Source organism: Odocoileus virginianus, chromosome 4 (assembly GCF_023699985.2).
Source record: "Odocoileus virginianus isolate 20LAN1187 ecotype Illinois chromosome 4, Ovbor_1.2, whole genome shotgun sequence".
Lineage (NCBI taxonomy): Eukaryota > Metazoa > Chordata > Mammalia > Artiodactyla > Cervidae > Odocoileus > Odocoileus virginianus.
In genome coordinates, this window is record NC_069677.1 from 1,010,454 (window position 1) to 1,034,274 (window position 23,821).

The 23,821-nt window shown below is 39.6% G+C and overlaps 1 protein-coding gene across 7 annotated transcripts in view; it reads right to left on the reverse strand.

Moving 5' to 3' along the window:
* The window catches only part of LOC110128743 (cilia- and flagella-associated protein 44), a 148,611-nt gene that overhangs the window by 121,282 nt on the left and 3,508 nt on the right, over positions 1-23,821 (reverse strand). For 3 of the 7 annotated variants that reach the window (XM_070465931.1, XM_070465930.1, XM_070465926.1), the window contains exons 1-7: positions 19,627-19,803; positions 15,200-15,301; positions 12,522-12,677; positions 11,914-12,073; positions 6,396-6,558; positions 4,036-4,138; positions 458-674 (exon numbers count right to left, since the gene is read on the reverse strand). In XM_070465931.1, the coding sequence (XP_070322032.1) occupies positions 458-674; positions 4,036-4,138; positions 6,396-6,558; positions 11,914-12,073; positions 12,522-12,677; positions 15,200-15,301; positions 19,627-19,747 (1,022 nt within the window). In that variant the 5' untranslated portion in view covers positions 19,748-19,803. Of the gene's footprint in view, positions 1-457; positions 675-4,035; positions 4,139-6,395; positions 6,559-11,913; positions 12,074-12,521; positions 12,678-15,199; positions 15,302-19,626; positions 19,805-23,821 lie in introns of those variants that run through there. The other 4 variants (XR_011487194.1, XM_070465928.1, XM_070465927.1 and 1 more) reach the window with 3 other exon arrangements.

The following is a 23,821-nucleotide window of genomic DNA, read 5'->3' on the forward strand; positions in this document are numbered from 1 at the left end:
TCTGCTACCATTTAGTATTAAGAGTCAGGTGTCAAGAATATAACTCTCTGTTATAACTCTCAATTCACAAGTGAAGACTGAGTTCAGAAACATCAAAATGACTTGTCCATCATACAGAATCACTTCGACACACTGAATAGTCAATCTGAAAGCACAGTATGAACTTGGACACAGCACGCCAATCAATGTTAGTAAGATATTACACAAACTCTCTCAGGAAGTGAAGCCTATAAGAAGGCAGAAGGCTAAATTCAAAGCCCTTCTTTTATCTATGCTGTTTTCAGTAATAAAATCTCCATAACCAACTAGAAAAGTTGCACTAGAGTTATTTTCAATGTAACGCATTTAAAAAGTATCCTAATGTTAACATCAGCAAAAGTAATCTCCAGATGATCAAACCTCTTAGAAAAGATCCTAACAATAAAAGACTAGCATCTGTATCATGTGCACAACCTACTTGATGTGGCCTGATCCTGAGGTAGTGAGCTGCTCGTCATCTTCAGGATTGAAAGTAACCTTAAAAACTTCCTGGGAGAAAGCTTTTGTCCTCAGTAGAGGCTTCTCTTCTTTCCAGTTCCAGATGGTCAGGGTGTGATCAGGGCTGCCACCAACAGAAGCCAGCAGGGTACCATCGAAGTTAAAGTCCACGTATGCATAGGCCAAATCAGTTCCATCTGAAATGATGAGGAGATGAATGGGAGTCTAATAACAGAGACAGAATTTCATTTTCAAAACTGTATTATTTCAAAAATAAAAAGGCAAGAGAGAACACCCATAGTGATGTGCATTGGTGGAAGAATGTCAAGAATCCCCTAAAGATACAATTTCAAAACCATTCATCACCTCTGGCTAGAGAATATATTATATGATACGGAGGGAAGGGGTAAGGGTGAAGAAGTCTTAACCACATTTTGCCTGAGAAAAATACATTAAGAATATATTCTATTTTATGAAGCAGGAAAGGCATGTTAGACAACATGACTAACAAAAACATGTTAGACAGCAGAGAGAAGTCAACTTAAAATCTGCCACTGAATTGTTCCCAAAATAAAAATGATGACTCTTGGTTTCTGCTTATGCATGTGAGGAGCTAAGAAGTTACCATTCCATCCTAACAACAAGTAAAAAGCTGAAAAGATGAAAAAATCAACAGCTCTTCTTGAATCTGTAAGAGAGGGAAGAAACCGGGGAAAAGCCTTGCCCCTGAGAACGGAGAGACTGACGGGAAAATATAGAGATACTCAAGTCACCACAGCAGAGACTTCCAAGCAGAAACAGCCAAAACAGCTTGAGGAACCACTCAGGACAATAAAACCTGAACTCTGATTGCAGGAGACTCAGTGTGGACAGGTCTGAGAATTAAAAACTCCAGGGGAACCAGTCACAAGGTGGCCCCAACAATACTGTGAGATTTATCTCCAGGAGCTTGACTAGATTTCTAAACTAAAAATATCCAGAAAAACATCTCTGGGCTTCCAGCAGAGGGAGGGAGAAAGGAGCCATTTTGAAATACCCCAGGTCCTCTGATCTTAATAAGGTCTGGCCTCAGGGGAAACTCATTAACTAATTAACCAGAGCCTGAACAGCTGGGGTTTATCAGCAGCCTAACTGCCCTGCATACAGGTTTCTCAAGAGGCAGGTCAGGTGGTCTGGTATTCCCATCTCTTTCAGAATTTTCCACAGTTTATTGTGATCCACACAGTTGAAGGCTTTCTCGTAGTCAATAAAGCAGAAATAGATATTTTTCTGGAACTCTCTTGCCTTTTTGATGATCCAGCGGATGTTGGCAATTTGATCTCTGGTTCCTCTGCCTTTTGTAAAACTAGCTTGAACATCTGGAAGTTCACGTACTGCTGAAGCCTGGCTTGGAGAATTTTGAGCATTACTTTACTAGCATGTGAGATGAGTGCAATTGTGCAGTAGTTTGAGCATTCTTTGGGATTGCCTTTCTTAGGGATTGGAATGAAAACTGACCTTTTCCAGTCCTGTGGCCACTGCTGAGTTTTCCAAATTTGCTGGCATATTGAGTGCAGCACTTTCACAGCATCAACTTTCAGGATTTAAAATAGGTCAACTAGAATTCCATCAAATCCACTAGCTTTGTTTGTAGTGATGCTTTCCAAGGCCCACTTGACTTCACATTCCAGGATGTCTGGCTCTAGGTGAGTGATCACACCATTGTGATTATCTGGGTCGTGAAGATCTTTTTTGTACAGTTCTTCTGTGTATTCTTGCCACCTCTTCTGAATATCTTCTGCTTCTGTATGCAGGTCAGGAAGCAACAGTTAGAACTGGACATGGAACAACAGACTGGTTCCAAATAGGAAAAGGAGTTTGTCAAGGCTGTATATTGTCACCATGCTTATTTAACTTATATGCAGAGTATATCATGAGAAATGCTGGCCTGGAAGAAGCACAAGCTGGAATCAAGATTGCCAGGAGAAATATCAATAACCTCAGATATGCAGATGACACCATCCTTATGGCAGAAAGTGAAGAGGAACTAAAAAGCCTCTTGATGAAAGTGAAAGAGGAGAGTGAAAAAGTTGGCTTAAAGCTTAAACATTCAGAAAACTAAGATCTTGGCATCTGGTCCCATCATTTCATGGGAAATAGATGGGGAGACAGTGGAAACAGTGTCAGACTTTATTTTGGGGGGCTCCAAAATCACTGCAGATGGTGACTGCAGCCATGAAATTAAGACACTTACTCCTTGGAAGGAAAGTTATGACCAACCTGGATAGCATATTAAAAAGCAGAGACATTACTTTGCCAACAAAGGTCCGTCTAGTCAAGGCTATGGTTTTTTCAGTAGTCATGTACGGATGTGAGAGTTGGACTGTGAAGAAAGCTGAGCACCGAATAATGGATGCTTTTGAACTGTGGTGCTAGAGAAGACTCTTGAGAGTCCCTTGGACTACAAGGAGATCCAACCAGTCCATCCTGAAGGAGATCAGTCCTGGGTGTTCATTGGAAGGACTGATGCTGAAGCTGAAACTCCAATACTTTGGCCACCTCATGCGAAGAGTTGATTCATTGGAAAAGACCCTGATGCTGGGGGTGATTGGGGGCAGGAGGAGAAGGGGATGACAGAGGATGAGATGGCTGGATGGCATCACCGAGTCGATGGGCATGAGTTTGAGCAAACTCCGGGAGTTGGTAATGGACAGGGAGGCCTGGTGTGCTGTGATTCATGGGGTCGCAAAGAGTCAGACACGACTGAGCGACTGAACTGAACTGAATTGCCCTGCAGAAGGAAATATCCAACCCAGCCCACTCTAGCCATCCTCTCCCACCTAAGCTGGGAGAAAATGCTGAGAAATGTTTGTGAAGTTCACAGTTCAGAGGCATAGGCTCACCAAAAAAATGAGACCTAATCATAGTACTAAAGAATTCTTTCCTTCCCCTGCAATCTACCACCAGGTTACCAAACGCCTGTTTACCACAGTTCTTTTTATCCAATACATCATGTCTTGCTATTCAGAAATAATGTCAAGGCATACCAAAAAAAAAAAAAAAAAGACAACTTGAAGAGATAAAGCATTCATCACAACCACACATGGCATAGATCCTGGAATTATCAGACTGGAATTTAAAATAACTACAATTAACACGCTAAGGGCTCTAACGGATAAAGTAGCCAACATTAAGAGCAATGTTGCAAAGAGATGAAAATCCTAAGAAAGAACCAAAAAGGAGATCATCCTTAATAACCTGAGTGGGCCTCATCCCATCAGCTGAAAGCACCTAGAAGCAGAACTGGGGTTTCCCAGTTCTTCTTCCCAGGAAGAAGAAATTCTGCCTGAAGACATAGAATCAATTCCTGCCCAAGAATTTCCATACTGTGAGCGTGCCCTACAAACTTCAGATCTGCCAGCCCCCAAATATATAAGCCAATTCCTTCAAAAATATCTCTCTTCTCTCTCCGACCAGTTCTGTTTCTCTGGCAGACCCTGACTGCTACAGTAATGTGAGGTCATCTTGAGAATTCTGTTCACCTTAAACATGCGATATTTTAAAGATTCTAAGACTCACCTTGAAGGATTCTATAGGGCCTCATTGAAGGATATTCATAAATGATTATCTTTGGGAAAACTCCTTTTTCTGCTACTGTGAAATAAGTTTTATCAGGGTGAACCTATAAAAAACAAAAGGCCACTAAAGTATTAAAAGGGAGATATTCACATAAATAGTTACATTAATAAGTATTTAGAACCTGTTACTTTATAATTGGTTTATTAGGATCCACTCCAACAGAAAACTCAAAGCTGGACATCTACTAAATACTTGATAGTGGATATAATTTAAACTGAGAACTAGAAGGGTACACACTTAAGTTTTACTTTCATTAATAGAGTCATGTTTAACTACAATTTTTTAAACTGCCATCTGAAGAGCTAGAATGGTAGGTCTCAATCTTTAGCAGGCATCAGAATCACAAGAAGGGCTTATTAAAGCATAGACCTCAAGCTTTAACACTGGAGTGTCTAAGTCAGTAAATTGGGGCTGAGATCTGAGATTGTGTATTTACATTTCTATCAGTTTCCCAGGTTATGCTGGTGCTGCTGAATCTGGGGACCGCTGTTTGAAACCAACTAAGTCAGAGTGTTTACCTTGAATATAAATCAACCTACCTTCATGAATAGAAAATTCATGTCTCAGAGTAAGCTGTGTCACAATTTTTTAAATTTCACCTAACCAGCAATAAATATCTCAATATTTCAAATGATAGCCATATACATTGGGTGGAATCGTATGTTCACTCCTGTTATTTTTGTTCATTGACACAAATAGTTTATCCAGGGAATATTTTTGTATTTCCTTTGCATCTGACTTAGAAATATTGTATCTTTCACAATTTCAGTAAGTTTACATCCATTTCTGCACAGCAGGCTCTGCACTAGCTCTGTCTGGTCTGCTCACAACCAGTAGGAAGCACAAGGGAAGGATTAGATGTTCGGATCACGATCCCTCTAGAAACCCTCTTGAGCATCTCATAGGGAACTGCCGCTTGTATGAGCCCCACATCCTGCCCATTTCTCCTCCTTTCCCTTTCCCTGTGAGGTCTCTCACAGATTAATCTCAACAGATGCCCTTCTCCTGACACCAGTGACACTGAGAGGACCCCTAAGGCTGCCTGTTACCGGTAAGAACAAATCTGGGACGCCTATTTTAAGGAGCACAGGGTAGAGAAACAACCAAGCGAAAAGCCATTGCTATTCAGAGGTCAGGTAAGATAGTTAGAAAGGTATTATTTTGATGTGGCCACTAATAGGGTCATTGGCCATCTTAGTGAGGTGATAGGAAGAAGACAGCAGAAGTTCAGCTTTGAGGGAAAGATCAAAAATCAGGGGGTAGGGCTTCTCTGGTGGCTCAGTGGTAAAGAATCTGCCTACCCATGCAGAAGAAACGAGTTCAACCTCTGACCCAGGAAGATCCCACATGCCACAGAGCAACTAAATCCATGTGTCACAACTCTTGAGCCTGTGCTCTAGAGCCAGGGAGCCACAACTACTGAAGCCCAGGTGCCCTAGAGTCTGTGCCCTGCAACAGGAGAAGCCACCACAATGAGAAGCCCACACAACACAATTAGAGAGTAGCTCCTGCTCTCTGCAACTACAGAAAAGCCCATGCAGCAACGAAGACCCAGCATAGACAAAAGTACACCTTTTTAATTATATATTTTTAAAAGTCAGCAGGTAAAGAGAATGTATGGTTAGAAAGGGTTGTTTGTTTTTTTTTTAATCAGGGCTTGAGGCTTTCAGGACCTTAATTCCACAACGAGGGTAACCAGTGGACCCCCAGTGAAGTCCCAGAGAGGGGCCTTTTAAAATGAGAACAAGTTGATTTAATAGTATGCTTTCATGCTAAGGATGCCCAAGGAAGTAGAGGGTGAAGATACAAGAGAGAAAATGACTAATGGACACAGACACCTGGGAGGAAGGAAGAGACAGACTTGAAATCACACATTTTTTTGTCGACTACTTGAAATTATTGAATAGACAATTATACTTCATCTCCTAATGTTCAGCTCTATACTTGCATTTTATCTGGCATTTAGCTCTAATTATTACATGAATTACCACTCATGTTATTCATCTTAGTAATTTTGCAGAATGGCAACATAGCATTTAATGGAAAAAACCTGCAAGACTCTAGGAAAGTCACTCAACCTCTATTAGCCGCATTTTCTTATCTGCAAAATGAGATGACAATATTATTAATATCAATATAAATAGTATAATATTGCATGGAGCTAAAGTCAGTGAATGCAGTGGTTGTAATCACGAATTGAAAATGCCTTAGAATAAAGATTACTTTGCACTTCATGAAATTCCATAAGACTTCAAACGAACACACAGTTGGATTTTTTTCCTAAATTACCAAAAGCATACCCCAATGACACCAATTCCTATTCCACTGCTACTTCGCAAGTAGGTCTGTTCTTTGGTTTTCAAATTCAGAAAAATCAGCTGGTTCCCAGCTATGTACATCACGGTATTGCTTTCCAGAAGTTGTAAGTTGGCCCGCTTTCTGCAGTCATAACCAAAGGAATGTCTGTGGGTAAGTGGCTAAGGAAAAGAAGTGAAACAAAGTAACCATGGGCTGGCGGTGGGCAGGTGGGGGGATGTAAGCAATGAAATGAATATATTTTTTAAACCCATACCCTTAGTAGCTAAATTTTATGCCAAAACAGAGTTTTTTAATGTATTACTAATGTAACCTTATTTTTAAATTACGTGAAAATTCTCATACTCTAAGCTAATAATTTAATTTTCCTAGGAAAACCCTGAAAGCACATTAATTTTATTTAATTTTGTTTTCAATAGAAAATAAAGTTGAACTTTCAATTTGAGTACTATAGGTTTCCCTCGTAGCTCAGTCATTAAAGAATCTGCCTGCAAAAAAAAAAAAAAGAATCTGCCTGCAATGCAGGAGACCCAGGTTCAATTCCTGGATCAGGAAGATCCTCTGGAGAAGGAAATGGCAACCCACTCCAGTACTCTTGCCTAGAGAATCCTATGGACAGAGGAGCCTGGCAGGCTACAGTCCAAGATGTCACAACAGTCGGACAGACTTAGTGACTAAACCACCACCAAGGAGCAAAGGAGCTTCCTAAATAATTTCATTTTCCTCTCTCCTGCTAAAACTAAATCAACATTATAATATGAAAGGAGGTCTGTATGTTATCTTTGTACTCCCAAAGCCTGTTCAATTTGTTGTCTCAATACGGTAAAAGGATCACATAGCCTCTTGCTGTTGTTGTTTAGTCACCACGTCATGTCCAACTCTTTTTTGACCCTATTGACTCTAGCCCGCCAGGCTTCTCTGTCCATGGGATTTCCCAGACAAGACTACCAGAGTGGGTGGCCATGCCCTCCTCCAGGGGATCTTCCTCACCCAGGGGTCAAATCCCTGTCTCCTACATTGCCAGGCAGATTCTCTACCACTGAGACACCAGGAAGCCATAGGCCTCTTCCTTGATGCTAAAAGACAAGATGTTTAAAATTCTGACATGCTAGTGAAATTCTGACACACCAGTGATAGTGACTACTCTAATAAATTCACATGACTATAACTTAAATTTAATCATATGAAAAATAATGAAAATTGACTAAATAACATATAGTACATAAGTACATAAAATAAATAGGCTAACATTTCCTTTCTGGGATGACTAGTATACACATGTATATAGATGAATGTGTGTGCATTCATGCTATAGAGTGTAACTTCGTTAATTCAAAATAGGTTTAAAAAATTGAGCTGTAAACTATTTTCAAATGTACATTGTTACTATACTCAAGCTCAAATTAATATAATCCAAAATATGACTATAATAATTAAATGAGATCAATCTATTAAAAAATTCTAGTTTGCAAAGAAATATATTACATAGTGTAACTTAAGTAGATAGATTCTTATTTTCCAAGATTCATTGCTGAACACAAAAGTTGAAGGTTCACAGGACAAGTAGCTATTTTTTGAGCCCAGGGCTTTCTTTTTAATCTGATTTTAGAGGATTCCTCTTATCTGTTAGTAAATACTTCCAGAAAAAAAATTACAGATTTTATCAAGAGGATCTGTAGGATGTTAAAAAATGATCAAATTTTAACTAATGTAATTTGAATTATGAAGTATAAATTATAACTAATAACAAGTAACTATACCTATCACATTGCCTAATAGTTAAATTGAAAAAGAAAGAGAAAACATTTCAGGGGCATTTGTACAAGAAAAAGGAATTTTATAAATTTAAAGACACAAATACCTAAAATTGAATCTTATGTAGAAATGCAAATGAATATGTGATCTAAGTTCTAGATGAAGCTATTCTTACCTTATGGAGAATACCTGGGACTGCCTCACAAATAAAGAATAGAATCTATAGCCCCTTATGTTTACAGAGCCTGGTTTTTGTTATTGTTCAGTCACTCAGTTGTGTCCCTCTCTTTTTGACCCCATGGACTGCAGCATGCCAGGCTTCCCAACTTCCCAGTCCTTCACCAACTCCCAGAGTTTGCTCAAACTCATATCCATTGAGTCAGTGATACCATCCAACAATCTCATCCTCTGTCATCCCCTTCTCCTCCTGCCATCAATCTTTCCCAGCATCAGGGTCTTTTCCAATGAGTCAATTCTTCGCATAAGGTGGCCAAAGTATTGGAGCTTCAACTTCAGCATCAGTCCTTCTAACGAATATTCAGTACTGACTTCCTTCAAGATTGACTAGTTTCATCTCCTTGCAGCCTAAGGGATTCTCAAGACCCTTCTCCAGCACCACAGTTCAAAAGCATCAGTTCTTCAGCATTCAGCTTTCTTTATAGTCCAACTCTCACATCCATACATGACTACTGGAAAAACCATAGCTCTGACTATACGGACTTTTGTCGGATAAGTGACAAAAGTTTCTGCTTTTTAACATGCTATCTAGGTTTGTCATAGCTTTTCTTCCAAGGAGTAAGTGTATTTTAATTTCACAGCTGCAGTCACCTTCTATGGTGATTTTAGAGCCCAAGAAAATAAAGTCTGTGACTGTATCCAGTTTTCCCCCATCTATTTGCCATGAAGTGATGGGTCTGGATGCCATGATTTAGTTTTCTGAATGCTGAGCTTTAAGCCAGCTTTTTCACTCTTCTCTCTTCACCCTCATCAAGAGGCTTTTTAGTTCCTCTTCACTTTCTGCCATTAGAATGGTATCATCTGTATATCTGTGGATGTTGATATTTCTCCCAGCAATCTTGATTCCAGTTTGTGCTTCATCCAGTCTGGCATTTTGCATGATGTACTCTGCACATGGGCTTCCCCTGTGGCTCAGCTGGTAAAGAATCCACCTGCAGTGTGGGAGACCTGGGTTCGATCCCTGGGATGGGAAGATCCCCTGGAGTAGGGAAAGGCTACCCACTCCAGTATTCTAGCCTGGAGAATTCCATAGACTGTATAGTCCATGGGGTTGCAGAGAGTCAGACGTGGCTGAGTGACTTTCACTTTTGCTCTGCATATAGGGCTTTCCAGGTGGTGCTAGTGATAAAGAACCCACTTGCCAATGCAGGAGACACAAAAGATGCTGGTTTGATCCTGGGGTCAGGAAGATCCCCTGGAGGAGGGTACAGCAATCCACTCCAGTATTCTTGCCTGGAGAATCCCATGGACAGAGGAGCCTGGTGGGCCACAGTCCATAGGGTCACAAAGAGTCAGACATGACTGAAGCAACTTAGCACGCTTGCACTCACTCTGCATGTAAGTTAAATAAGCAGAGTGACAATATACAGCCTTGACAGAGCCTGGTATGGGGCAGGAAGTTCTGTCTACCCTCCTTTTCCCTCTCCTTAATCACTGCTGTCACCTTTCCTTCTTCTTCCTCTCTTTTCCCCTTTCCCAGATACCAGTGTAACACTCTAGAGGGCTGGAGGTACATCTGTAACTATGAAAGGAGAAATGAGGTACAATCCCCTCACTAATTTGGATGATAGTAGAGAATCAGAGACATGCTCATTAATCTAATATTATCATCTTTGATTTCAAGGGGGAAACTCTTTCTGCCTTGCAGCTGCATTGATTGAGAGCCCTTTCAAATGCAGAACGGGTAAGACTGTATCTTCCCAGACACTCTTTTTCTAAATCAATCACAACCTGCTTGAGGGCAGAGATTGCTTCTCATTTATCTGTTTCCTGGAATGCCCACCAGAGTCTTGAGCCTATTAGGCTAAATAAATAAATGAATGAATGCATAACTAGAGTCTGAACTCCCCCTTTTAAACCCAGAAGACAAGGCAGTCCATAAGCAGAGCTCTGAAAATGTAAAAATGTGTTCTGATACATCTGCAACTCCCTTGTGTTTTACTTCATCCTTTCTTCTGGCATCTTTTCTTAATTTCTTACCAAAGGCCTAGGGACTTCACTGTCCATCCATAGCCATCTAGGACCTCCACTTTAAAATGATGTTTAAACACTATCTTAAGTTCTGTTTAGTGTCTTTTACAAATTATGCTGTGGCTTAAGTGATATTTTGTAAATTATTTAGAAGACACAAATGTTAAGTCTGATATATATAAAGAATTTTAGAAGTATCTGGGGAACACATGACAGCTGACTTCTTGGATCTTCTCACAAGAAATAGAGATTATTTGTTCCATCTCTAGAGAGTAAGACAAAGTCTAATGCAGGACATCCATAAAGGCAGATTTTGATTCAAGATCTAGAGAAGCTCTCTAATAATGGAAGCTATTCAAAAATGGGATCCGCTGGTTTTGAAAGTGATCAAGACAAGCCCAAAGCTCATAAATTCACTCATCCAGCATGAGTAGAAAGGATTCACGCACTGAGTCAAAAGTCAAGATCTCTCTGACTCCCTGATTTATAAACTCGGCATCTCTCTCTAAAACAGAGATCCTTGTATTCTGAAGCAGCAAGTCCCTAGTGTTGACAGTCAGGAGAAGGCAGCACAATGAAAATTACCTGAGAAGTTTTTCAGAGTACATATGCCCAAGGCCCTGTCATCATGGAAATAACGCCAGTAGGTCCAGGAAGCTATCTGAGCATGTGCATGTCAGGAGAAGCTTCTAGATGACTAATAAACCACCTCATTTGAAAAAATAGGCTAGAAGGCCACATATCTTTCATTGGTAACTTGTCCAAGGGCTACAGATTTTTTTTAAAAAGGCCCTCAAGAGAGAAAAATCCAGGTTATAAGTTACACGGTGAATTAGTTTTAGTTATACCTAGGATTAGAGAAACAGAGTTAGAAGCTAAAATAACAATCTGTTCAATTTTTAAATAAAAAGCAAAACTGAGTCAGGAAGTACACTGCCCTACCTCTGTAAGCACCCCTTTTAGAAAGGGCCTAAACCTCAGTGTTTAGGCCATGTGGTCACAACCACTGCCCTTTGGAAGGTAAGCATACTAAACTGCTAAACAAAAGCCTTAATGGAAATTGTCTTCAAACCAGTGCCTTACAAACCTACATCACAAAGTGATAGCAAACCCCAAATCCCCTTGTTAATTATCCTATTTGACATTTCTCTATAGACTCTTATTCTCCTATTGAAATCTGTACTTTTGTTCCCTGTTTCCTCCTCAGGGTTATCTTCTCTATAACTTATCTGATAAATAATGTGAAAGCACTAAGGCCTGAGAATGGCCATGTTAGTGTTTTAAGAAGGGAGATCAATGATTTTCACTTGACAGGCACTAAGAAAGGGTGCCAAGCTGGTAGAGATAATGGGGATAAAAGTCCTCCTGGTTTCCTTCACATCAGATCTCCTGAAATGACAGCCAGAAAAGCATTATTTCTTTTTATGGTTATTTGGCTTCTAACAAAAGCTTAGTCTAAATTAAGACCATGGCTATAGTTTGCCAACCCATGACCTAAAGAGCTGAAATTTCAAAATTATACATGACTGGAGTGGATACACAAGTGTAAGAAGATCCAGTGGTATGTTTGAATCTGGAGTCACAAAAGGCATTGAGACAAGCTCCATATAATCGTAGAAGCAGCTTTCTGATATTTTCTTCTTAACTTCCTCCTCTGCCTCCTCTGCATCTGGGGCAGGAGTTTCCATATACCGAGATTCTAAAAAGTTAAAAATATTTTAACTAAGAAGAGTGTCTGATCAATCCTAATATCATATTTCATGAAGACGAGAAGAATGTATCTAGCCCATAATACTTTAGCAGTAACTACTACTTCTGGCCTGAACACTAGTTGCACCGCAAGTGAGCACCTGGTTACAGCAGTCTCAAAAGACAGTAAGTACATGATCAGTTCCAAGGAAGAGTTATTGTCACTAACGTAGGGTTGATCTCTCCTTATACCATCCCACTGCCCAGAAAAATCCAGTATGAGTATGTGATTCTCAGAAATGAAATATACAGCTCCAGGGCTGCTAACCCACCCTATCAGAATATGCTTTATGTTCTTTCTTTTATCACTCCCAAATACCTTGCAAACATTTTTTATGGATTTACAACTGTTAAACTAAAACAGGGACAATCACTGATAGAAAACGAATAATAATTACCTCCAAAGCTTTCTGTATAATCATCTTGAAATGAACTTGAACTTCCTTCCAAATGTTCCACATAAGATACATCATCCTCTATATATGATTCTTCCCCTTCAGTAAATGCTTCACCTGTGGTATCATCAATAGACTTGTGATCCTCTTTCATAGAAGCTATTAAAAATAAATTGTTTCAATAATTTCTAAATTTGAATTAAATATTTTCTTATTTTCCAAGAAGCTAATATGTCCAATTCGTTTGCACTCTAAATTGAATGAATTTTAAACTCAAAAATTCCTACAAAAATAATTTTATTTGGTCACTCTTGTAGCTTTACAAAAATTGTTTCAAGCTTTTCCTGTGAGTTAATCTCCATTTTCACTTCATTACCAGTCTATTTCCTACCAAAACAGACTTATAAGAAAGTAAAGGGTAAAGAAAAAAAGATTGGCTGGTATGATGCTATCATTTTTTCAATTTAATTTGATTTGACCAACCTATTATTTATATAGGACCTTTTAAGGGTTTCCCTAGTGGCTCAGCTGGTAAAGAATCTGCCTGCAATGTGGGAGACCTGGGTTCAATCCCTGGGTTGGGAAGATTCCCTGGAGAAAGGAACAGCTACCCAGTCCACTATTCTGGCCTGGAGAATTCTATATGGTCCATGGGTTGCAAAGAGTCAGACATGACTGAGCAACTTTCACTTCACTTTTATGTCAAAGATAAAGCTGACTGAGCGACTAAACACAGACAAGAATAAACTTCTCTGGGTATGACTATTTATCTCTGAATGATACCCCAGGAATAAGTCAGACTATTCTCTTTAGAACAAGGTAGAAGAGAAAGAGAACTGGAATGGGAGTAAAACAGAGCTACTAACAGGTCTAAGCTAACGTTCAAATGAAGTCCAAACATGAGTGTGATTCAAATATACCATGTCAAGCAGGTGAAAGGGCCAGGTAAAGTTTCAGAATAACAAGGCAGAAATGGTAAGTGTGCTAGAAATAAGTGGAACCACCTGGCAGATATAGCTGTGAAAGTGAAAGTGTTAGTCCTCAGTCGTGTCTGACTCTTTGTGACCCCATGGACTGTAGCTCGCCAGGCTCCTCTGTCTATGAGATTCTCCAGGCAAGAATACTGGAGTGGGTAGCCATTCCCTTCTCCAGGGGATCTTCCCAACCCAGGGATCGAACCCATAGGCAGATTCTTTACTGTCTCAGCCAAGATCTAGCTGAGATGAAGGTAAAAGATGAGAAACAAGGCCCAAGACTAATATGAATGGGGTAAGAAAGCCAATCAACAAGACAACAGGATAGGGTTCTATAGGATTCATGCATTTGGATGGAAAGAAAATAATCCTGGACACCTAAATGTGGCCTCATTTCTTGAATTGCCCCAAGAGGGATCCTTGGGTAACTATTCTCCAATAATACCATTGAACAGATATCTTAGCTCTTCCATGTGACTATCACAATCAAATATTATTTCCCATCTCTAGACTACAATATTAAAAGCTTGATACCCAAGCTGCCATGAAATGAATTAAGGCTGCCAGCTAGGATAATGGAATTGGCAGTGAATACAGGTGAAGGGGAGTAAATCAATTTTCTAAAAATGAATATTCTGAGCCTAGTTGAAGGGCTCTGATAGGAAAAGTGGAGCTTGGAAAGAAAAACCTAACAAGCAGTGCTGGACAAAGGGTCATTATCATTAAATCCACCCATCCAGGAAAATGTTGCAAAGAACTGGAAACTATAAAGTAGACAATCCTCTGTCATAAATGCAGGAAGCAGAGAAAAGTGCAAATGGAAAAACAAAAGAGATGCAAACTGAAGTTTGTTGAGGAGAGTGATATTTGGGGAGGATAACTCTAGTGGAGGTATGGACAGGATGACTTGAGTAGAGATCCTTGTTACAAAAGTCCAAACAAGAGGAGATAAACACCTAAAATAAAACATAATATGGAGAAATCATGGATTAGCCAGATAATGCCTCAGATAAACTGAAAGAACTTAATGTACAATTTATAAGTAAACTGATTTCCCCAGGACCTGATCTCCTCTAGGTGAATAGTAAAAATTGTATTTCTGAAGCTAGACTTAGGACTAGAAACTTAAAAAAGTCAAGATTCCAGTAAACTACCTCACACCATGATGCCCAGTCAGAAAGAACCAGCAGTCCTTTAAAAATCCTATTACAAAATTCTTCACTTTCCCTTCTATCTACATGTGATGATATTCTTCCACGTATGGTATCCAATTTAATTCTCAGACAGCTTACAATGGTCATTTTGTGGGTAGGAAAACTGAGGTGCAGAAAGCTGAAATAATTTATCTAAGATCAAGCATCTCTAAATAGTAGACCCAGGACTCAAAACTGAAGTCCAATTCTCTTTCCACTACACTGTATCAGAGGGGCCCATTAAAGACCTTGTAGACCTGACAGGAAGGAGCCAGACCAGATGCGAAGCTGGGTCATTATCAATATAGAGATGACAGTAGCTTCTCTGTTCTTTAGAAGCTAGAGATAAAATGATTAAAACACAGAATCTGCCCCCTAAACAACTTAAGAGTTTAGTAAGGGAATTAAACAAGTAAACTTTTCTGTCATATAAACTTAGATATGCATTCTTTAAAAATTATTTTATCTAAATTTAATAATAAAGCCCCTAGTGTATACTATAATCTTTACTTACTTCTTGATGCAGATCTAGAGGAATGAGACTGCCTTCTGTCACTCTTTGATCTATCTGATTTCCCCCCATCAGTATCCTGATCATCTGGTTCCTTCATTTTCTCTGTAAGCATAAAATTGAGACAGAGAAAGGGGGAGAGTATAAAATAGAAATCAGAATTTTTTTTTCCCCTCAACAAATTCCACAAGCACCAAACACCATATATGTTGACAATCATATGTTTACACAGTATCAGAAATGACTTTACTAGCAGGAGGCCACAACTACCATCAGGGACCTCTGCAGAGTGGCAAAATAGAGTCAGATACTCCTTTCCTCCAGGCAAACTTGTTACCATGGTACCCTCTGGTTTTCCAGAGGTCCACAGTGAAACACCACCTAAGCCCATCATCATTCCCTAAATGCTCCACCATTAAAATTAACTCTCTGCCATCCTGCTTTGGGTTCATCCCCTCTGCTTCCTCTTCCCAACATCAAATTCCCCTGGTGTTGCTAATCAACTTCAATATTTAAATATTTGTTGACATATTCTCTGTATCAAGTCTTATTACACTAAATTACAGTACTGAACTAGAAAGATACAGCCCTTAACTTAGTGGAGCTTGTTTAGAAAGACAGGTATTAAACAAGCAATTAAAATGTAATGAGTTTTACAAAAATTAGGGTGCTGTGGGCACATATAGCAAGAAGATGAAACCATGTCTGGAGTTAGCAAAGAGGCATCTGAGATGGGAGATTAGAAGAGGTTGGCCAGGCATGAAGTGGGAAGTGACGGAGCTTCAGAGAGATGTTTGCATCTGTGAAGGGCTGAAAGCAGGCTACTGGCTAGATCAGGAGAGTAAAATGGACACTGAAGAGGAGGCAGGTCGCAGATTATTATATTATATTATATTATATTATATTATATTATATTATATTATATATATATTATGTTATATATTATATCATATGTCTCTAAGAGACAAATATTATATTATATGTCTCTAAGTTTTGCTAAGGAGTTTAGAACTTATTTCTATGGCAGTTGAATGCCACTGAAGGTCTTTAAGGAGGGGAATGACATGAGAAGTTTTTCCTGTCCTCTCTCTCTGTTTCAGCTCTTGTAGATGAGAACACCTACTATATCTTTCTTCTAAGTCTTCCTTTCCCTGCACTAAACATTGCCTGTTTCCTCAGCATTCTTCTATGGTATGGCTGGCAGGTAAAGTAGAAGTTCTATTTGGATCAGATCTGTGGTTAGATTCAGGTTTGAATCCCAGTTTTGCAGCATAACTAGCTAATAAAACTTTACATCAATTCCTCAGTTGTAAAATTGGAATGTAGAGAAAACTTCTTATAAGAATACTATGAAAATTAACTGAACTACTGCATCATTATACCATTCTGATCTCCAAAGAAAGATATATCCCAAAGCAGCTATGATCTACACTATATGATCAGTGCATGAGAGGGTAGGATGACTATCACTTATCTTCATCTTCTGAACATAGACTTTAATCCATCTGTTTTCTTGCACTGACATAACAATGACACCCCCTCTTGATTTTTTGTTCATTTTAATTCTTTTAGAATGAAGGAATTGGGAAGTTGTAACCTGGTGAGGCTTTGATGCCAGAGAGACTTGTTTGGTCTCTTGTTTGACCAAGAAAGAAAGATTAGCTTGGCCAAGGGCCAAGCTCCTAACATCCCTTAACCTGTTAGTCTTTTTATATGTAAAATGGGGATGATAAGGTTTTCTGGCAGAATCATTGTAAATATTAAACGAGATCTTTTATACCCACAGTTCTCAACTCTGGCTGCACTTTAGAATCACTTGGAAAATGTTTCACAACATACTATTCTTACGGTCTCACTCCCTGTGTAATTCTTTTGGGCAGCCAGAGAATAGGAACCAGAGGTAAAGATCAGCGGTTTAGAGCAAACTCTTTGTTAGGTACTGGAAAGTGGGGATTTTACTATAATTACTATACATTCTCTTTAATACAGCGAGGGCTCAATAAATATGACCATACAATCTTGACAGTTGAAAGAAGTTAAATCTGGTTTAACCTCTCACCCAATATAAGTCACACATCTACAGCTCAAACCCAGCACCACTAGAAAAGCAGTCTAGGCTCTTCCTGTTACTAGTTGTGGGGTGTTGAATAAGCATTTAACCTCTCTGTGCCTTCTCAACTATAAAGTGCAATACCTACTTCACAAGGTTGTTCTCAGAGCTCAATGAGTTAATACACTAAAGTTTTCAAAGAACAGTGCCTGACACTCACTATATAAAATAGGGATGAATGTATCACTTCCTGAATAAAGGAACAAATGAAAGAACACACCAAAAGACATCAGCTTCAATTTAAACATATCAAGAGAGTGAGCACATTCTGTTAATGAGTACTTTCTATTTCTTAGTAAGCTCATTTTATATTATACGAAATCCCCCTTTCTGCAGTTTGGATCTATTTGGCCCTTATTCTTCTGGGAACACACAGGACAAGTTTTTCTGTTTACTATAGCCATTCAAATAATTGTAGCTGGTTTACTTTCCTCCCCAGATCCTCTTTTCCCAGCTAAAGCATCTCAATTCTTTCAACTACTTCTCACTAACATGCTTTCAACTTTTTTCAGCATCTGGACAGATCAAGAAATTAATTCCCAGTGCATCATATACCTCTCCCAATTTTATATGTACTTTGAAGAACCTGGACACTTTCCAGAAGATATGAACCATCACTTTACTGGTTAGGGACATTGTGTTTTTTCAAGGTAGCCTAATATTACGTTGTATTGCCAGAGTGGGGTGAGCAGGCTCATTATATACTGACTCTTCATAATCCATTTGTGGCCAACTAGAATCACTAAACCTTATTTGTGTGTTCCTAACCATGTCCTATTTTATACAACTAAACTAGCTAGGTTTGGGAGTCTATTTGTAAAACTATCTTACATCTATTTTCATTAGACTCACACTCACTGTTCCAGCCTATGGCTAACCCTGTTAATCAACTCACTAGGTAGACTGTGAAGTTTTGAGTCAACCCTGAAGAAGTATAAAGAAAAAAGAAAATTACAGTACACAGTGATGCAGAGTATGTGTTGCTAGAAGGAGGTTGGCTGGAAGCCAAACAGAGAGCTCCCCAAGGTGACATTACTCAGATTCACTGTCTAGAGATTTCAGAGTCAGTCCTCACTCTCACAAACTCAGTGTGCCAGAGCCACTCACGTTGAGAGTCCTAGGTTCCTGCATAAAAACAGACACTCAGTTTTTACTTTACAGTGTGAAATACAACTGTGGGGAGAATAATAGCTCATGGTTTTGTTTTTGTTTTGTTTTTTAATGTTTACCATGTGTCAAGCAAAGGTCTGAGGATTTTACACATACTGTTTACTGTTTCATGTATTTCTCAAAACTCCATGAGTTAGGTACATTTTACAGATGAGAAAGCAGAGCAGGTACTCTTTGAATCCTTTCCTCTCACCCAACTCATGCAACTGACTTCCAAGTCCTGTTGCCCAGTGCCCAGTTATGCCTTTTGTATCCATTCTCTGCCTTCTAGTCCTACTGTCACCATCCTAGTTCTGGTCCCCATCCTGTCTCACCTCTACCACTACCACAGCCTCATTCTCTCCCTTCTCTGGTCCATTTCTGCACTGCCTCTTATATTTCTAAAACTCAGCTTTTTGTATGCCACTCTTCTTGTTTAAAACTTCGTGGTTCCTCATTGCCACAGAATAAGAACTCGGATTCCTTGGTGTGGCACAAAGGTCTTCACTGTAAAGTCTGCAATTCATCTCCTGTCACCTTCCCCCTTCCTGAACCCTCCTCAGCCCCTCCTCCTTCCCAAAAGTTCTAGTCAGTAGCCAACTGGGACAACTCAATGGTTGCCTGGACATGCTGCCTACTTGTATGCTACTCTACCCTACTGGGTCTTGCACGTGCTACATACTTGACCTGTATTATCCTGTTTAATTGTAACAGGAAACCATGAAGTAAGCACCACCACCCACCACCTTCCCTGCCTACATGAGGAAACTAAAGTGTAGAAAGTCAACCTGCCAAGTGTCACACCGCTTAGCGTGGGATGGGGCGTCTTGTTGACTGAGAACCCAGGCACTTTCCCACCAACCACCCCACCTCCCCTGCTTTTGGCTCAGCCCGGTCTCAGACTCCAGTTGTCTGTCTTCCTCCCTAGCTAGATTACGACCTCGTTGCAGGCAGGAACCGTGTCCACTATGTATCTGCAGTGTGAAATCCCATTCCTAAGAATGCTGTCACTTCAAATGTTTAGCGAACTGATCCATAGACAGGATAAGGAGTATGTTTCAATGAAGTCCGGAAAACACTAGCTCAGTTTAAGAGAAGTCCAAATAGAGCTCACTGCTCCCTGACTCACTAACAGATTTGAGGGGGAAGTTGTGGGAACTACGAGGCTTACCGAAGGTACTCCGCGGGCGCTCGGCTTTCGCAGTCACAGCATCAGTCCCAGTTCTCCGTTTACAGCGGTTACCATAACAACGCCAATACACCTTCCAGACGGGAGGGGACTGCAGGCGCATGCGCTGCCGGAAGTGACTTTCTGGGTCAGCTCAATCTTATTTGTCCTGTGGCCCCGCCCATTTTGTGGCCCAGGATTCAGGATCAAAGCCAAACAGAAAGTCCAGCATCCAACCAGTTTATCATCCCAGTTTAATATGTATGTCTAGCTAATGATTATTATCCAAGAATGCTCTATTGGTAACTTGAACACTTTGAAAGATATGCCCAATAATACAAAATGGCTCAGTTTCCCTGATCACAGACCTTCATCAGCAAAGATATGTCATGGAGATATTTTTGTTTTATTTATTTTATACTATGTTATTTCTGTTGGTCTTTAGGAGTAATATTTTATGTTGTGGGCTCTTTGGTCGCAGGACTCTAAGTGCACAAAATATAGACTTGGCTTGACAGATTTCTCAGTTTAGCAGTTTGTTCTCCCAACTGCTCCGTGGCACAACCAGAGATCATTATTATTTTTAAGCACCTAACTAATGTTACTGGTTACAAAACATTGTTTTTAAATGGCTACAATTTCGCAATATGTGACAAAGAACTTTGCATCCAGAATTTTTTAAAAACCTCATAATTCAATAAGAAAAAAACCTAAAATTTTAAAGGGCAAAGGACTTCAAATACTTCACATCAGATATCTGAACAGTCAATAAACACATGGAAAGATGCATAGAGTAGGCTCTAGAGAGTTGCACACCACAATGCACACATTTCATACTGAGATGGGTAAAAGTTTATAAAAATCGCCAGTACCAAATGTGGAAGGATGTGGAGCAAATGGAACTTTCATATACCGCTATTGAAATGAAAGATAACACAACCACTTTGGACACACCAATTGGTAGTTTCTTTATGTTAAATATTTACCAAGCCATTCCATGTCTAAGGTATTTTCCCAAGAGAATAAAAAATTTGTTCATACACAGCCTTATATGTGAATGTTCATAGCAGCCATATTCACAATAGCAAAAAAATTGGAAACCACCAAAATGGCTATTGACAGGTGAATGGATAAATATATATACAAAGGAATACTACTCAGAAGTAAAAAGGAAGAAACTGATACACACAACATGGATGAATCTCAATTAGGATGAGTGAAAGAAACCAGGTATGAAATGTTACAGTGTGTGTGATTTCATTTATATAAAATGCAAACAGATCTATGATGATCAAAAGCAGATCAGTGGTTGCCTAAAGCTGGAACAAAGGGAGAGATGCACTGCAGAGAAACAGAAGACTCTTCTGGAGATGTAGGAAATGGTCTTAATTGTGCTGATAGTGCTGTGTGCATACACAACTGCCAAAGTCAATGAATTGTTGTCTTTAAACATATGTATGGATGTATTTTATTGTATATAAATTATTTCTCAAGTTAATAAGAAAAATAGCTATATAATATTCTATTGGTTTCTTTCATGTTACACAATGATTTTCCAAAAACTGTGTATTATGCATTTATTGGTAATATTGGGCTTCCCAATGGTGCTAGTGGTAAAGAATCTGCCTGCTAAGGCAGGAGACCTGGGTTTGATCCCTGGGTCAAGAAAACCACCTGGAGAAGGAAATGGCAACCGACTCTAGTATTCTTGCCTGGGAAATCCCACGGACAGAGAAGCCTGGCAGGCTGCAGTTCATGGGGTCGCAAAGAGTCGGACACAACTTAGCGACTAAATAACAAACTTATTTTTAAACAGCATGTTAGTTGTTTTCAAGTAATATGCTCAACATGTTTTATTCCCACCTTAAAACATCTTTAAAACACTGGATCCAAATATTGAGAAAAACACAAATGCACTATAGAATGTCTTTAAAAATTGAGAAATACAGAGGGACTAGTGCATTTATTTTAACATCCCCAAACTGGCAGTCATTATGGAATGCTTGTGAATCAGGTCCTGTTCATAGCATATTTACATCCATTTATCTCACGTAATCCTCACAACCCTATAAGAAAGGTAATACCTCTATGGGAGAAATTAACTTGACTAAAGGACATAGCCAAAGTAACAAAGTTAGCACATGAACACAAGTTTTCTGATGCCAACACTTGCACCCTTAGCTACCATGTTATTTCTTTTAAGTTAATAGCATGTTATTTCTTTTAAGTTAATAGAAGTCCAATAATTGTTTTAAAAAAGAGCTTCAAGTCCTGGCTTTACTTCTTATAAGCATTTTAACATTGGGTAGCTTATTCCACCTCTAGAGCTCAATTTCCTCATCTATAAAGAAGAGTGGGATGGTATTTAAATATACTCAATTTATAGGTTAACTGTGAGAGTTAAATGTGGTAAGGGGTTACTGCAGCTTAGCACAGTACCAGTCACAGGAATAGATCAATAAAGAACAGCTCTTATCATTATGGTGCTTCCATACCATACATACAGTAAGAGGGCAGCACAGCATAGGTTTTGAAGAAAGACTGCCTAGGTTCCCATCGAGTGCCACCACTGCCAAGTTATGTGACCTTGACAGAGGGCTTACCTCCTTGAACCAGATTTCCTCATCTGCAAAATAAGGGTAATATTAATAGTGGTGTTGTTGTTCAGTCACTTAGTCATGTCCAGTTCTTACGGTGTCATGAAATCATGTGGCTAAAACAGTGCCTGTGCTTAGCAAACAGTAAACTATTATTAAATTTTGCTAATCCAAATGGTTTTGCTATATAGTATAGGAATGATTATATCATAACTGTGGATTTAGCTATCCACATATAGTTTTCCACCCAAGCTGTAATCTGGAGAACTGCAAATTTTATTAAAATATAGCAAGTGATCACTGGCTTTCTGGGGCATATTGGAGAAGAAAACTTGCATCTGAACCCAAGAAACACAAGTAATCTGAGTTTGGACTGTTAAAAGTAAATACAAGTAGTATATCACAGTCAAATACAGCAGAGTTCACTGGTCTGCAATGCTATAGATCCATGGTTCTCAAGTTTTACCATGAACCAAGCCACATGAAAGGCTTTTTAAAAAAGACATCAGAGTTTCTGATCAATAGGTCTGGGGTCAGTTCAGTTCAGTTCAGTCGCTCAGTCGTGTCTGACTCTTTGTGACCCCATGAATCGCAGCACGCCAGGCCTCCCTGTCTATCACGAACTCCTGGAGTCTACCCAAACTCATGTCCATTGAGTCAGTGATGCCATCCAGCCATCTCATCCTCTGTCGTCCCCTTCTCCTCCTGCCCCCAATACCTCCCAGCATCAGGGTCTTTTCCAATGAGTCAGCTCTTCCCATGAGGTGGCCAAAGTATTGGAGTTTCAGCTTCAGCATCAGTCCTTCCAATGAACACCCAGGACTGATCTCCTTTAGGATGGACTGGTTGGATCTCCTTGCAGTCCAAGGGACTCTCAAGAGCCATTTCCAACACCGCAGTTCAAAAGCATCCATTTTTCAGCGCTCAGCTTTCTTCACAGTCCAACTCTCACATCCATACATGACTACTGGAAAAACCATAGCCTTGACTAGATGGACCTTTGTTGGCAAAGTAATGTCTCTTCTTTTTAATATGCTATCCAGGTTGTTAATAACTTTCCTTCCAAGGAGTAAACATCTGTTAATTTCATGTCTGCAATCACCATCTGCAGTGATTTTGGAGCCCAGAAAAATAAAGTCTGACACTGCTTCCACTGTTTCCCCATCTATTTGCCATGAAGTGATGGGACCAGATGCCATGATCTTAGTTTTCTGAATGTTGAGCTTTAAGCCAACTTTTTCACTCTCCTCTTTCAGCTTTCATCAAGAGGCTTTTTAGTTCCTCTTCACTTTCTGCCATAAGGGTGGTGTCATCTGCATATCTGAGGTTATTGATATTTCTTCCGGCAATCTTGATTCCAGCTTGTGCTTCTTCCAGTCCAGTGTTTCTCATGATGTACTCTGCATATAAGTTAAATAAGCAGGGTGACAATATACAGCCTTGACGTACTCCTTTTCCTATTTGGAACCAGTCTGTTGTTCCATGTCCAGTTCTAACTGTTGCTTCCTGACCTGCATACAGGTTTCTCAAGAGGCAGGTCAGGTGGTCTGGTGTAGGGCCCCCAAATTTTCATTTCTAGTTAAGTACACCAAGTGATACTG